The following is a 13,469-nucleotide window of genomic DNA, read 5'->3' as shown; positions in this document are numbered from 1 at the left end:
CACACACACACTCATGCAAAGACCCCCTGTGTGTCTTTGTGCACCCGCTTTGTTGATCCGCCGTCCCACAATCCAGCATCGCCGCCTGCGCGCCAGTTCAATTGCTAGGTAGACTTGTGACGGAAAAGAAAGCATGCAAGATGACAATGTCTAATTAATCTCCATTCAGGGCAGGTCTAGACGGGGGTGAGATGTTTGAGCGCCGCCGCTGCCACGGAAACTGGACTATCAGGCTGACTCTCTCTGACCTCAAATTGACAACTCGGGCCAATGAGTTGAGTTGTGAGGGTAAACATTGGGCTCCTGCAAAAACAATTCTGCTATTCAGATTCAGAAATTGGAGAAAGCTAAATTCCAAGTCAGAGCTGCCTTGGGTGATGATGATCTAAAAAAAGCAGAGACTGAATCTGATGAATTTTCAATGGCTGATGGCAACGTCTATTAGTTGACCTTTATGGTTTATTATGCCAGATGATGCTAACTATGCAATATGAAAACATGAACATGATGACAGACAGCAGTCATAAACACTGAAAGTCATTGAATTTGAGTATTTGTGTATGTGACTAGGTTTTAGGGTAGTCAAAAATATCATGTTCGGTACCAGGGCTCGCAAAATCTGGCAGCCCGACATCCCGGGGCTATTGTTTTTTCAGTCGGGCTATCAAAATCAATCTATACCATGCCCAGCGGGCTATTTATGAGCGGAACCAGGGATGGTGTAGATAGATTTTGGTTGCACGACAATATCCCCGGGACGTCGGGCTACCATATTTTGCGAGCGCTGGGTACCAATCAATACTGAAATTATTAAAAAAGTCAATTTGCCATTAGTAAATGACATCTAGACAAGAAAACAAGATGGTAAGTGGTTAATGTGTATAAAATATGAGTGAAAATCACTTCTTTTGGACAATTCGCCCAAAAATCGATATTATTCAATCATGTTCAAGTCTGCAAAGAACTAACACATCCATCAATACACTGTTAACAAGACAATAATAAAACAATTACCAAATATTAGACAATAAATCGCTAACAGTCTTCATAGGCTAATATAAATAAGTATTTTTCTATGAATATAAAGCAAATATTTTGCATAACAAGTGCTGATTTAAAAGTAATATCTAGCCCAAGTTATCCATAAGAAGGTTTTTTATTAAACCAATTCTGATATCTGAATGCTAATTGCATTAATGGCACGTATATGACGCCTAAAAATAGCTTTCTACATGACAGCTCACTTTAAGTTTCATTGAGAGATACAGAGATTCCAAGATTAGTCGCTGCTGAATGATCAATGATGGCCCTGGCTTCATATCTAAAAGCAGTTTCCTTTGGCCATTGTGTGTAAATCAGCCTCTCAATGTCCATCAGTGAGTGCTGGAGATAAACTCAGGTGTTTTATAGCACATTGTACTGCTATGTGAGGACGCTGGTGGTCTGGGCCGGTTAGGTTGGAGTAAAAACACTACCCCTGTCCAATCTGAGCATGTAAACACAATCAGAACCAATGTTCGCCAAACAACAGCATGTAAAGACAATCCTTTGTGTTTACAAACAGATAATGACGCCTTATGGAAAAAGAGAATATGGCAAGCTGTATTTACATTTAATCTATTAATGTACGTAGCGTAATTTATACTGTAATTTATAGTAGTATACTGCATTAGCATAGTTTTCACAATACTATTACTTATTTTTAGAAACTAGCATCTTTTTCAGTAGTTTTTCTATTATTGCACGTTTTCTGCCGCTTGAGTTCGAATCTGAATCAGTTCATTTCTGCTCCTGTCAATATGATTTAGTAGCTACAACAACCGCAACAATCTCGATTCTTACCTGATAAGACTGAAAAAACAAACAATAGATACAGGAAACATTGAAAAAAAAATTGACTACTTCATAAAGCCTAATTTGGTTGGAAAAATGCTCTTTTGTACCAAATCTCATTTGATATACAGTAATTTGTTTCTTTATTTTAATTAAATTTTTTTGTTGGTCAGTTATCTACAAAATAAACAAAAAGTATGAATATATTTTAGGTGAAGTGACATGCAACTACTTTTTTCAATAATAAGGGAATTATTAATCCAATTCAGGTAGGCATGTTATAACATATAAAATATAGCATTTCTGACCATTTTCATTATTTCATGGATTTGAGATATGGATTACAGTATCGCAATACTACTTAGTATCACGATACTTCAGCTGGTATAGTATCATAACATGAATTAACGGTATCGCGACAACCCTATAGCCTTGTACCCAATAGTACCTATTAAATAACTACTATTAACTATTAAATAAGTACTATTATCTTATGAATAGTGTTTAACGAACACTTACTAGAATTCTTTTAGAACATGCTAATCACTAATGCATTAATTACTAGTCAGAAATTAATAGACAGAATTACTAATAGTGTGTAAAATATGTAAAATACCTACTAGTAAAAACGGAATAGTTGATTTTGTAATGACAGATACGCATAATAGTCAATGGCAATTTTAGAACAGTTAATAGTCACTACTAAAGTAAGCATTTGTATATATTGAATAATCTACTTCAGAGGTATTAGTGCCAGATGAAAAAGTATTAGTAACGAAACAACTAACGAAAAAGTAATAGTGTCGATTTAATAGCTAACGTAGACTAACCATGTTCCGTACACTTTTCACTATTCAGCGCACTCAAACAACCCCTTCTTCGTCATTGAAAGCTAGATAAGAATGTTTGCGTGATCATTCTCTGGGTGAATACCTATCGACAATCCAAATTTTGATTGATGTCTTTTGGACCAGTAGTTTTTGAGAAAAGATGGAAATAGGGCCACCTACGAATGTGTACGGAAGTTGATAGGTGTTAACGGTGTTCACTACACATTTAAAATAATGTTCAGTACAGGGCGCATAACTTCAATTCATAATCTAATAATCAATAAGCACTATTTAATAAGAATAAGCACAAGGAAACAATGCATATATTTTTATATTATATATTATAAATACTAAAGCTTAATGGAAAATATCTAAAAAAAAATTTTTTTTAAAGAACTAGTATTTTGAAAAAACGATAGTCAGTAGATTTAATGTTAAAATGGCTTGCCATAGTGGGGTGGGCAAGCTGTCACAAAGCAGACTTGCTGTTGGGGGCATCCAACATGATAAAACACTATAGTTAAGTAGTAAATAGGCCTACTATAGCGCTTTTGAACCATATTATAGTAGGTTACAGTAAATTATACTGTATTGCAGAGTTTTAGCCTTCATTCACTAACTTAACTAAAGCATTAACTGATAAACTGTATTAAATACTTTAGTATACTTCAGTTTTTACTACAGTCATGTATTGTACAGTACTGTAGGTTATAATACAGTATATGGTGATTTGTTTATATAACTTTAGTTGTATTACCATAGCAACTATAAAATTACCACACAGATCAGTTCAAGTGTGCTGAGACGCCAAAATATTGTGTTTACTTTACGTTACTGTAGTATCGTGACCTGTGTAAAAAATTTTAAACAAAAATAGCTCACCACAAAAACAAATATATCCTATCTATGACAACTAGCCCGTATCTCTTTTGCAACAACAAAACAGCCTCTGAAACTCACCGGCCACGCGAAGCTGAAGGGCAGCACGATCCGGGATTTATCGTTTGTTTGGTCGAGGGGCTTGACAGAAAAAGTATTCCCACCAATAACGGGAGTAGATCCGCTTCCGTAGCTACACGGGCCTCCCGAAGACACCCGCGACTGATACTCCTTCAAACATACGCGGAAAAACGTATCGCACTGGTCCGCCGCGCAGGAGCGCTCCGCCGGGTCACGCGCACCGTCACAGCACGCGCCGCTCTGCAGCTCCCCGTTCACATTCTGCATGGACAAAACCTGCATCTCGAAATGCCCCGAAGCCTCACATACCTGGAACAAAATAGAAGGGGAAATGTTAATATTAGTGTATAGACTCGGTCATATCTAATTATCAAGGCACTTATGTCAAATTAAGTGGTACTTTTAATATATATATATATTTTTCACAAAGTCTATCCAAAAAGCTGCCAAACTTTAAAAGTTTGATGCAAAAAAGCGAAAATGTTATTTATTTTAATATAGACTCTTTATTTATTTATCCACGTTTGTAAATTAAGTGCTAAAGACTTTTAAATATATTTTCTCAGTTTTGAGACAAGATCTATCCAAAAACAAGCTGCCAAACATCCAAAGTTTGAAGCAAAATTAACAAATAAATAATAGTGTAGCCTATAGACTCTGCAATATCTCTTTATCGACCTACTTATGTAAATTAAGTGCTAAAGATGTCTAAAAATATATATTAAAAAAAATTCTGTCTATATCAAAAAAAGCTGCCAAACATCTAAAGTTTAAAGCAAAATTAACAAATAAATATTAGTGTAGCCTAGACTATGTAATATATATTTATCGACCTACTTATGTACATTAAGTGCTAAAGATTTCCAAAAAATATGTATTTTTTCTAATTTTTCTGTCTAAATCTATCCAAAAAGCTGCCAAACATCCAAAGTTTGAAGCAAAATTAACAAAAGAAATTAGTGTAGCCTATAGACTCTGTAATATCTATCTGTCGACCTACTTATGTACATTAAGTGCTAAAGATTTCTAAAAAATATATATTTTTTTCTCAGTTTTCTGTGTCCAAATCTTTCCAAAAATGCAGCCAAACCTCCAAAGACTGAAGCAGAATGAACAAAAGTTTGTAACATTAGTGTATAGACTCTGTAATTTCTATTTATCGATCAACTTATATAAATTAAGAGCTAAAGACTTTAAAAATATATAAGTTTTCAACATGAAAACCTATCCAGAAAAGCTGCCAAACTTCTCAAGTCTGAAGCAAAACACTTTAAAATAAATAAATAAAACGCATCACAGAAAAAGCCAAACCCGCACATACCCGCATCCACAGGCACCGCAGCAGCACGTGAACGGAGAGCACCGCAAAAGTTGCGCTCGGTCTGAGAATCATCCCGGTTTGTCTGTCTGTGTGTCTGTCGCTGTGAAAACTACGACTTCAGCCGCCACACGCCTCTCATATAGTGGCTCATGCACGAGGACAGAGCCGCTCGGGTCCAATAGAGGACGGGTTCCCTGATGCCCCTTTTGAGGCTCTATTATCCGCCACTCTATTCTTGTATTGTCCTTCTGTCTTTACAACAATGCCCACGGGCTGGAGAGAGGAAAAGCTGCGAGTGCGACCGCGCGAGCGCTCCATCTATACAGCGCGTTCACGGAGGAGGGGGCGGAGCTAACACTTGCGACTGTTCCATATTCATGATAGGGCGGGGACTCGGATAGAAATGACATCCACCTTGCTTTCTGCAAACTGTACACTTTTTTATGATCAATAAGTCATATGTTTTTGTGTTTATAACACTTATACAAAGTTATTCAAGTGTCTAACTTGTTAATTTTTAATTCAAGCTGTTTTAAGTCTATGCTAATTGTTTAATATTAGTTAAAATGACTAATGAGGACAATTTGATTAAATTTGATTAAGCATGTAAAACCCCATTTACCCGTGTAATGTTTTTACAGAGTAAAGCCATTATGAGGCTTCGTTATTTATAAAATTATGAATAAAATTGTGAGTAAATTGTAGATTTTAGACATACAAGACAACCAAATATATAAATAAAATGTGTAATACATTTTAATTCCCAATGTAATTATTGAATGCACAAAACAACAGTTTAATATATAAATATAATTTATAATATATACAAATTTAAGGCTGTACATTTTTAACTCAATAAATTATTGTGAAATGAGGAATAAAATCCTAAAATAAAAAGTACATTTACTAAATTCTAGACTGCCACATTTAATATATAAATACAATGTAGTCCTCTTCTTCCTTGTTGGACAAATAAACTAGAAATATATCCAAGAACATGTTTTATTGTCAAATATAGACCAAGTCCTTGTTCCAGCAAATTGATAAGAGTGTAGAGTCAGTAGAGTGTATTGTGTGATACAGATTGTACAATTGTCACATTAAGTTGATATTATCTATAGTTTTTAAAATATGAATGTTTTCGTCTTTTTTACTGTAATTTGCCGTAAAAGTAACAAATAAAGTTATTTAATAAATAAAAAATAAATAAAATGTATATTAAATGAATAAAGATTAAAAAATCAACTACATATTATATCAGTATAAGATTTGTTGATGAAAAATTACATTTTTAAACCATAAACCTTTGTAAAAAATAAAACCTTTACAAAAAATAATGTAGTAAATAAATATCTTGATGTATATTTGTATATATCTATATAAATGTGAATATCTTAGCTGTCTTGGCTTTTACCTGTATAGACTGTCATGTAATACTTTTACAAATTATAATAAATAACATTAAATGAACATTTAAAATGCTAAATATCAAAATTGTAATTTGTTTCTTTTAAATAAATGTTCTTTCATTTATTTCTTTATTACATAAATCTTTGTAAAAAATAAAACCTTTGCAAAAAAAAAATCATCTTACTGTGCATGTTACCTGTATAAGAGTGTCATCTAATATTTTTTAAAATTACAATAGATAAATAAACATTTAAAATGTTAAAAATTAAATAAAAAACAAGTTATTGGTTTCAAATAATAGAAAATCCATTCTAATTTTAATGTCAGTCTCTTATAACATCTTCATTTGCATAAAATAATTTTTAAATCCATAAACGTCTGTATAAAATAAAACCTTTCCAAAAATAAAAAAATCATCATCGTACTGTGCATGTCAGCTGCGCAAGACTGGCATGTAAATATTAAAATAATAATATTAAATAAATGAATAAACATTTAATATGTTAAATATTAAATAAAAAACAAAAGTTATTGGTTTCAAAGAAAAGAAAAGAAATTGTTATTTGTATCTTTTACATAAGTTTTCTTTCATGTATTTCTTTATAACATAAATCTTTGTTTAAAAAAATCTTATTGTGCAAGTCAGATGTATAAGAGTGTCGTGTAATATTTAATTTTTTTAAAACAATAAATAAACATGTAAAATGCAAAATATTAAATAAAAAACAAAAGTTATGGGTTTTTTAAAGAAAAGAAAAGAGATTCTCCTGTTAATGTCAGCCCCTTATAGCATCTTTATTTGCATAAAGTATTAATTTATTAATTAAATGATTCGAATCCATAAACATCTGTAAAAAATAAAACTTACAAAAATAAAAACCATCGTACTGTGCATGACAGCTTCGCAAGACTGGCATGCAATATTTAAAAAATTATAATAAATAAATAAATTAATAAACATTAAATAAAAAACAAAAGTTATTGGTTTCAAAGAATAGAAAATTCATACTTATTTTAATGTCAGTCTCTTATAATATCTTCATTTGCATAAAATATTAAGTTTTTCATGAAATTCTTTGAATCTATAAATATCTGTAAAAAATAAAACCTTTACAAAAATAAAAAACTCGTGTCAACTGCACAAGACTATATTTAAAATATATAGCATATAGTATACTATAATATATAAATATATACTATAATATATACTAAAATATAAGATATTTTAAAAAATGATATTAAATAAATAATCATTTAAAATGTTAAATATTAAATAAAAACAAAAGTTATTGGTTTCAAAGACAAGAAAAATGTAAATTGCCTTTCATTTATTTTTTTATTACATAAATTTTTGTAAAAAATTAAACCTTTGCAAAAAAAACAAACAAAAAAATCATCTCCTTGTGCATGTTATGTTGTGCACCTATATAGCATGCCTTTGGACTGTGGGGGAAACCGGAGCACCCAGAGGAAACCCATGCCAACATGGGGAGAACATGCAAACTTCACACAGAAATGCCAACTGGCCCAGCCGAGGCTCGAACCAGCGACCTTCTTGCTGTGAGGCGAAAGTGCTAACCACTGAACCACCTTTATAGATTTCAAAGAAAAGAAATTCTCATTTAATGTCAATCCCTATTAACATCTTCACTTTATACAATAACACATCTGTCCTGCCACACACACAGCATCTCTGACAGTATTGTCCCCACGTGAGTCTGTACAGATATTTTCTGCATATAAGACTGTCATTAGACATCATTTCTGACCCTCTCTCCTCATCTCTCAGCATTTCCACCTCTTCACTTCGTTGCATCCTAATAAGGCTCATTCGCCGCACATTTCGGCACAAGTTGCCATTGTGACAGTGTCGTCAATATGCATATATTATTCATGAGCAAGGGGCATGAATATCACAACACAGGAACCCCTGCTAGTTGTCCATTGTTTTGGTGGCTTCAGTGTTTTCATGGCTGTAATGGCAGCTGGCCTCTTTTCAGAGCTAAACGTGATGCGGTTAATCATGTGTTGGAGAAGTCCCTAATGAAAAGAACATGACAGGATTGAGGGGGGTTGCAGGAGAAAGGAGGATCTCCTGTCAAATCGAGATGGAGGAGGGAAGGTGGGGGTCTTTATTTTTAAATTAGAGCAGCTGGGTCTCACTCACATTAAAGAGCTGCCGTGAATAGATTATAGCGCTGGTCTGGACAGGAAACGCCCACTCTCGCGATCAAGACACGCCCCTTTTGAAAAGACACGCCCTTTTTACCGGACACGCCCACATGCTCTGACAAATGTAATCAACTGGTGTAAAATAAACATAAACAAAGGGATGTTTGATGTTGGTGAATTTTGAAATGTTATTACAGTTTTCTGTTTGAATATATTTTATTATATAATCTTATTTACTGTATATAATGTTTTCAGTATCATTACGTGACCTGATTCTTTAGAAATCATTTTAATATGATGATCTAAGTGAAACCTTATTTTAGTCATGCTGCATGCATTATTTTTATTTAACAAATCTTTAGAGTATTTAACTATTCAGTTATGATCTGTAATTTTTTCTGGAATTACATTTTTTTCACCTTTAAATGCTGCTGTGAATAGATTATAGCGCTGGTCTGGACAGGACACGCCCACTCTCGCGATCAAGACACGCCCCTTTTGAAAAGACACGCCCCTTTTACCGGACACGCCCACATGCTCTGACAAATGTAATCAACTGGCGTAAATTAAACATAAACAAAGGGATGTTTGATGTTGGTGAATTTTGAAATGTTATTACAGTTTTCTGTTTGAATATATTTTATTATATAATCTTATTTACTGTATATAATGTTTTCAGTATCATTACGTGACCTGATTCTTTAGAAATCATTTTATTATGATGATCTAAGTGAAACCTTATTATAGTCATGCTGCATGCATGCTGCATGCATAATAAATCTTTAGAGTATTTAACTATTCAGTTATGATCTGTAATTTTTTCTGGAATTACATTTTTTTCACCTTTAAATGCTGCTGTGAATAGATTATAGCGCTGGTCTGGACATGACACGCCCACTGTCGCGATCAAGACACGCCCATTTTGAAAAGACACGCCCTGGTTAATTGGACACGCCCACATGCTCTGACGGACGTAATCAATTGACATAAAATAAACATAAACAAATGAATGTTTGGTGTTGGTGAATTTTCAAAATGTTATTACAGTTTTCTGTTTGAATATATTTTATCATGTAAATTTATTTACATAATCTTTTCAGTATCTTTACGTGACCTGATCCTTCAGAAATCATTTTAATATGATGAAACCTTATTATTATAAATAGTCATGCTGCATGTATTATATTTTAATTTAAAAAAATCTTTAGAGTATTTAACTACTCAGTTATGATCTGTAATTTTTTCTGGAATAATTTTTTTTTCACCTTAAAAAGCTGCTGTGAATATATTATAGCGCCCCTTTGAAATGACACACCCCTTTCGATCAGACACGCCCACATGCTTTGACAGATGTAATCAACTGATATAAAATATACATAAAAAATGAATAGATGTTTGATGGTGAATTTTTGAAATGTTATTACAGTTTTCTGTTTACATATATTTTATTGCGTTAATTTATTTAAATTATTTTTTCAGTATCATAACGTGACCTGATCCTTCAGAAATCATTTTAATATGATGATCCAAGTGAAACTTTATTATTATAAATAGTTATGCTGCAAGTATTATTTTTGCTTTTCACTTTAGTTTATTATCTACCCATTCAGTTAGGATCTGTACATTTTTGTGGAGTTAGATTTCTTTTCTAATTAGAGCAGCTGGGTGTCACTCACATTAAAGAAGAGATTGTGAATAGATTATATCGCTGGTCTGACCAGGACACGCCCACTGCAGCGAATGAGACACGCCCCTTTTATAAGACACCTATTGTAAAATGTTACACTCTAAAAATGTACATTTTGTAAAGCTGCTTAACAATAATTATTTTGAAGAGCACTACATAGAAAAGTACAAACTTGAATCGAATTTTTAATGAATTTTTATTTCTATAAATCATTTTTAAGGGACATTTTTAAATGTCACTTACCAGTTTAATAATGATTTGATCAGCTGTAGTTTGAAATTGCACTGAGGTTTTTCTCCTCTAAGAGCTTATTATGCGGTTGCCATCTTGTGGATGGACAACATCAACTGTCTTTGCTCTGCTCAATGACAGGCTGAGGGCTGCGTATCTCCGAAATTATAAATATTTTAAAATAGGCACTATCCTTACAAATAAACTGCATAGTTGCAATCTAAACAACTACATTCTCACCTGAAAACGTCTCAAAAGTACATTATGTTGTCCAACAGCTGCAATATTTGTCAAACAGCAGTGAGTTTATTCATCTGCTGTTTCTCTATGTGGGCGGAGTCATACACAAGGGTGAAGAGGCTGAAGGAGTGTTGTTATTATGGGAATATCACACAGCTATCAGCCAATCAGATTCGAGAAACAGACAGAACTGTCTGGTATATATATGGGTGGCACGATGGCACAGTGCGTAGCGCAATGGCCTCACAGCAAGAAGGTCACTGGGTCAATTCCCATTTCTGTGTTGAGTTTGCATGTTCTCCCCGTGTTGACGTGGGTTTCCTCCGGGTGCTCTGGTTTACCCCACAGTCCAAAAACATGCGCTATAGGTGAATTGGGTAAACTAAATTGTCCATTGTGTATGTGTGTAAAAGAGAGTGTATGGATGTTTTCCAGTCATGGGTTGCAGCTGAAAGGGTAAAGCATATGCTGGATAAGTTGGTCTGTGGCAACCCCTAATTAATAAAGGGACTAAGCCGAAAAGAAAATGAATGAATGAATATATATATAAAGCATGTGATTAACGCAATTAATCCCGATATAAAATAGTGCTGTCAAATGATTAATTATATTGCGATCATGATTACTGTAATCGCACCCAAAATAAAAGTATATATTACAAAATATATTTGTGCTTACTGCATAGATTTTTGTGTATATAAATATATTTTATTAAATATTTGCATATATATATATATATATATATATATATATATATACACAAATATAAATATCTGTGATTTTTCAGGTTTTTTTATTTTTAAAATTTTTAATAAAATTTGCAACAATATATAGTATATTGTATATTGTAAATACATTATGGAAGCAAAATTTTTATTATAGTAAAATGTCTTGCCTTTCCACTGGATATAAAAGGCAGGTGTCTATGAATCCTTTTATCAAGGCATCTCAGACTCTCCCAATTCCTCAGAAGCCATAAATTCAATGACATCATCAGATCTGAACCACGCTTTACCAAAGCTGACGTGTGATCGTCCTGACAGGCCTGCAGACACAGGCAGAATCAGCCAGAAAGATCTGCTTTATGAGGTGTGTGTGCTTTAACGACTGGAGACTCACACACACACTGATTTATCATGAGCCTTTTTTATGATGTTTTTATAAAGAGAAAACTGTAAATTATACATACAGGTGAAGTCTAAATTATCAGCTCTCCTGTATATTTCCCCCCAATTTCTGTTTAACTAAGAAATTTCTTCAACACATTTCTAAACATAATAGTTTAATAACTCATTTCTAATAACTGATTTATTTTATCTTTGTCATGATGACAGTAAATATTAGACTAGATATTTTTCAAGACACTTCTATACAGCTTAAAGAGACATTTAAAGGCTTAACTAGGATAATTAGGCTAGTTAGGGTAAGTAGTTATTGTATAACGATGGTTTCTTATAGACAATATATAATATATTGCTTAAGGGGGCTAATAATATTGACCTTAAAACAGTGTTTAAAAAATAAAAAACAGCTTTTATTCTAGCTGAAATAAAACAAATAAGACTTTCTCCAGATATTAAAATATTATCAGACATACTGTGAAAAATTCTCGCTCTGTTAAGAATCATTTGGTAAATATTTGAAAAACAAATCACAGGAGGGCGAATAATTCTGACTTCAACTCTATCTGTTTGCTTCAATTTCATTATCAGAAGTCTGACAAAAATCAGAAAGGATCATTATTGGGCCAAAATCAACAGGTCTGTCAGTGTTTGAGGAAAACTTTGAGTTTGTTTGAAAGGAAAACGCTGCTAATTGCGACTCTTTCTTTGTTTTTAGCAATTAAACAGCTCAACACACTGCAAATGCTTTCATCTGGGCCAGATGATGAACACATTTAACACACTCAACTTCTCAAATCTGCTATTTAAAAAACAACTTTATATTGTAGTGCTGGGCAAAGATTAATCGCATCCAATATAAAAGTTTGTTTTGACATAATATATATATATATATATATATATATGTGTATGTGTGTGTGTGTGTGTGTGTATTATGTGTATTTTATTATGTATATTTGATACACACATATAAAATATGCTAAACATTTTTGTTACATTCATTCATTTTCCTTCAGCTTAGTTCCTTATTTATCAGTGGTCACCGCAGTGGAATGAACTGCCTACTATTCCGGCATATGTTTTAGCGGATGCCTTTCCAGCTGCAACCCATCACTGGGAAACAGTCTCATTCACACACACATATACTACGACCAATTTAGCTTACCCAATTCACCTGTATCGCATGTCTTTAGACTTGTGGGGGAAACCGGAGCACCCGGAGGAAACCCACGCCAAAATGGGGAGAACATGCAAACTCCATAAAGAAATGCCAACTAACTCAGCCGAGACTCAAACCAGCAACCTTCTTGCTGTGAGGCGACAGTGCTAACCATTGAGCCACCTGTCCCTGTGTATGTTATATAAATACATACATACATATATATTATTTATAGATTTATAAATTTCAGAAAATTTATTTCGCAAAATGTATGTTATAATTATATATATGTTATATATATGTTATAATTTATATATATATATAAATTGATACATTACTAAATAAATATTAGTATAATGTTTGAACATTAAATATTAAAAATATTAAAAATATTAATTATTACATTAATTTAATGTTAGAAATAAATATGAAATTCTGTATATATAAATAAATATGAAATTAAATAGATTTTTCAAAACCTATTGAGCAAAATTGACTAATATAT

At 32.7% G+C, this 13,469-nt stretch overlaps 1 protein-coding gene across 2 annotated transcripts in view; it reads right to left on the bottom strand.

Moving 5' to 3' along the window:
* Window positions 1-5,252, bottom strand: part of jag1a (jagged canonical Notch ligand 1a) — a 52,644-nt gene extending 47,392 nt beyond the window's left edge. For both annotated transcript variants that reach the window (XM_056456533.1, XM_056456534.1), the window contains exons 1-2: window positions 4,945-5,252; window positions 3,624-3,932 (exon numbers count right to left, since the gene is read on the bottom strand). In XM_056456533.1, the coding sequence (XP_056312508.1) occupies window positions 3,624-3,932; window positions 4,945-5,016 (381 nt within the window). In that variant the 5' untranslated portion in view covers window positions 5,017-5,252. The remainder of the gene's footprint in view (window positions 1-3,623; window positions 3,933-4,944) is intronic.
* Window positions 5,253-13,469: the final 8,217 nt, after the last annotated feature.

The sequence above is a fragment of the Danio aesculapii genome, chromosome 1 (genome assembly GCF_903798145.1).
Source record: "Danio aesculapii chromosome 1, fDanAes4.1, whole genome shotgun sequence".
In the NCBI taxonomy this organism is placed as follows: Eukaryota; Metazoa; Chordata; class Actinopteri; order Cypriniformes; family Danionidae; genus Danio; species Danio aesculapii.
This window is presented reverse-complemented; position numbering and strand designations above follow the sequence as displayed.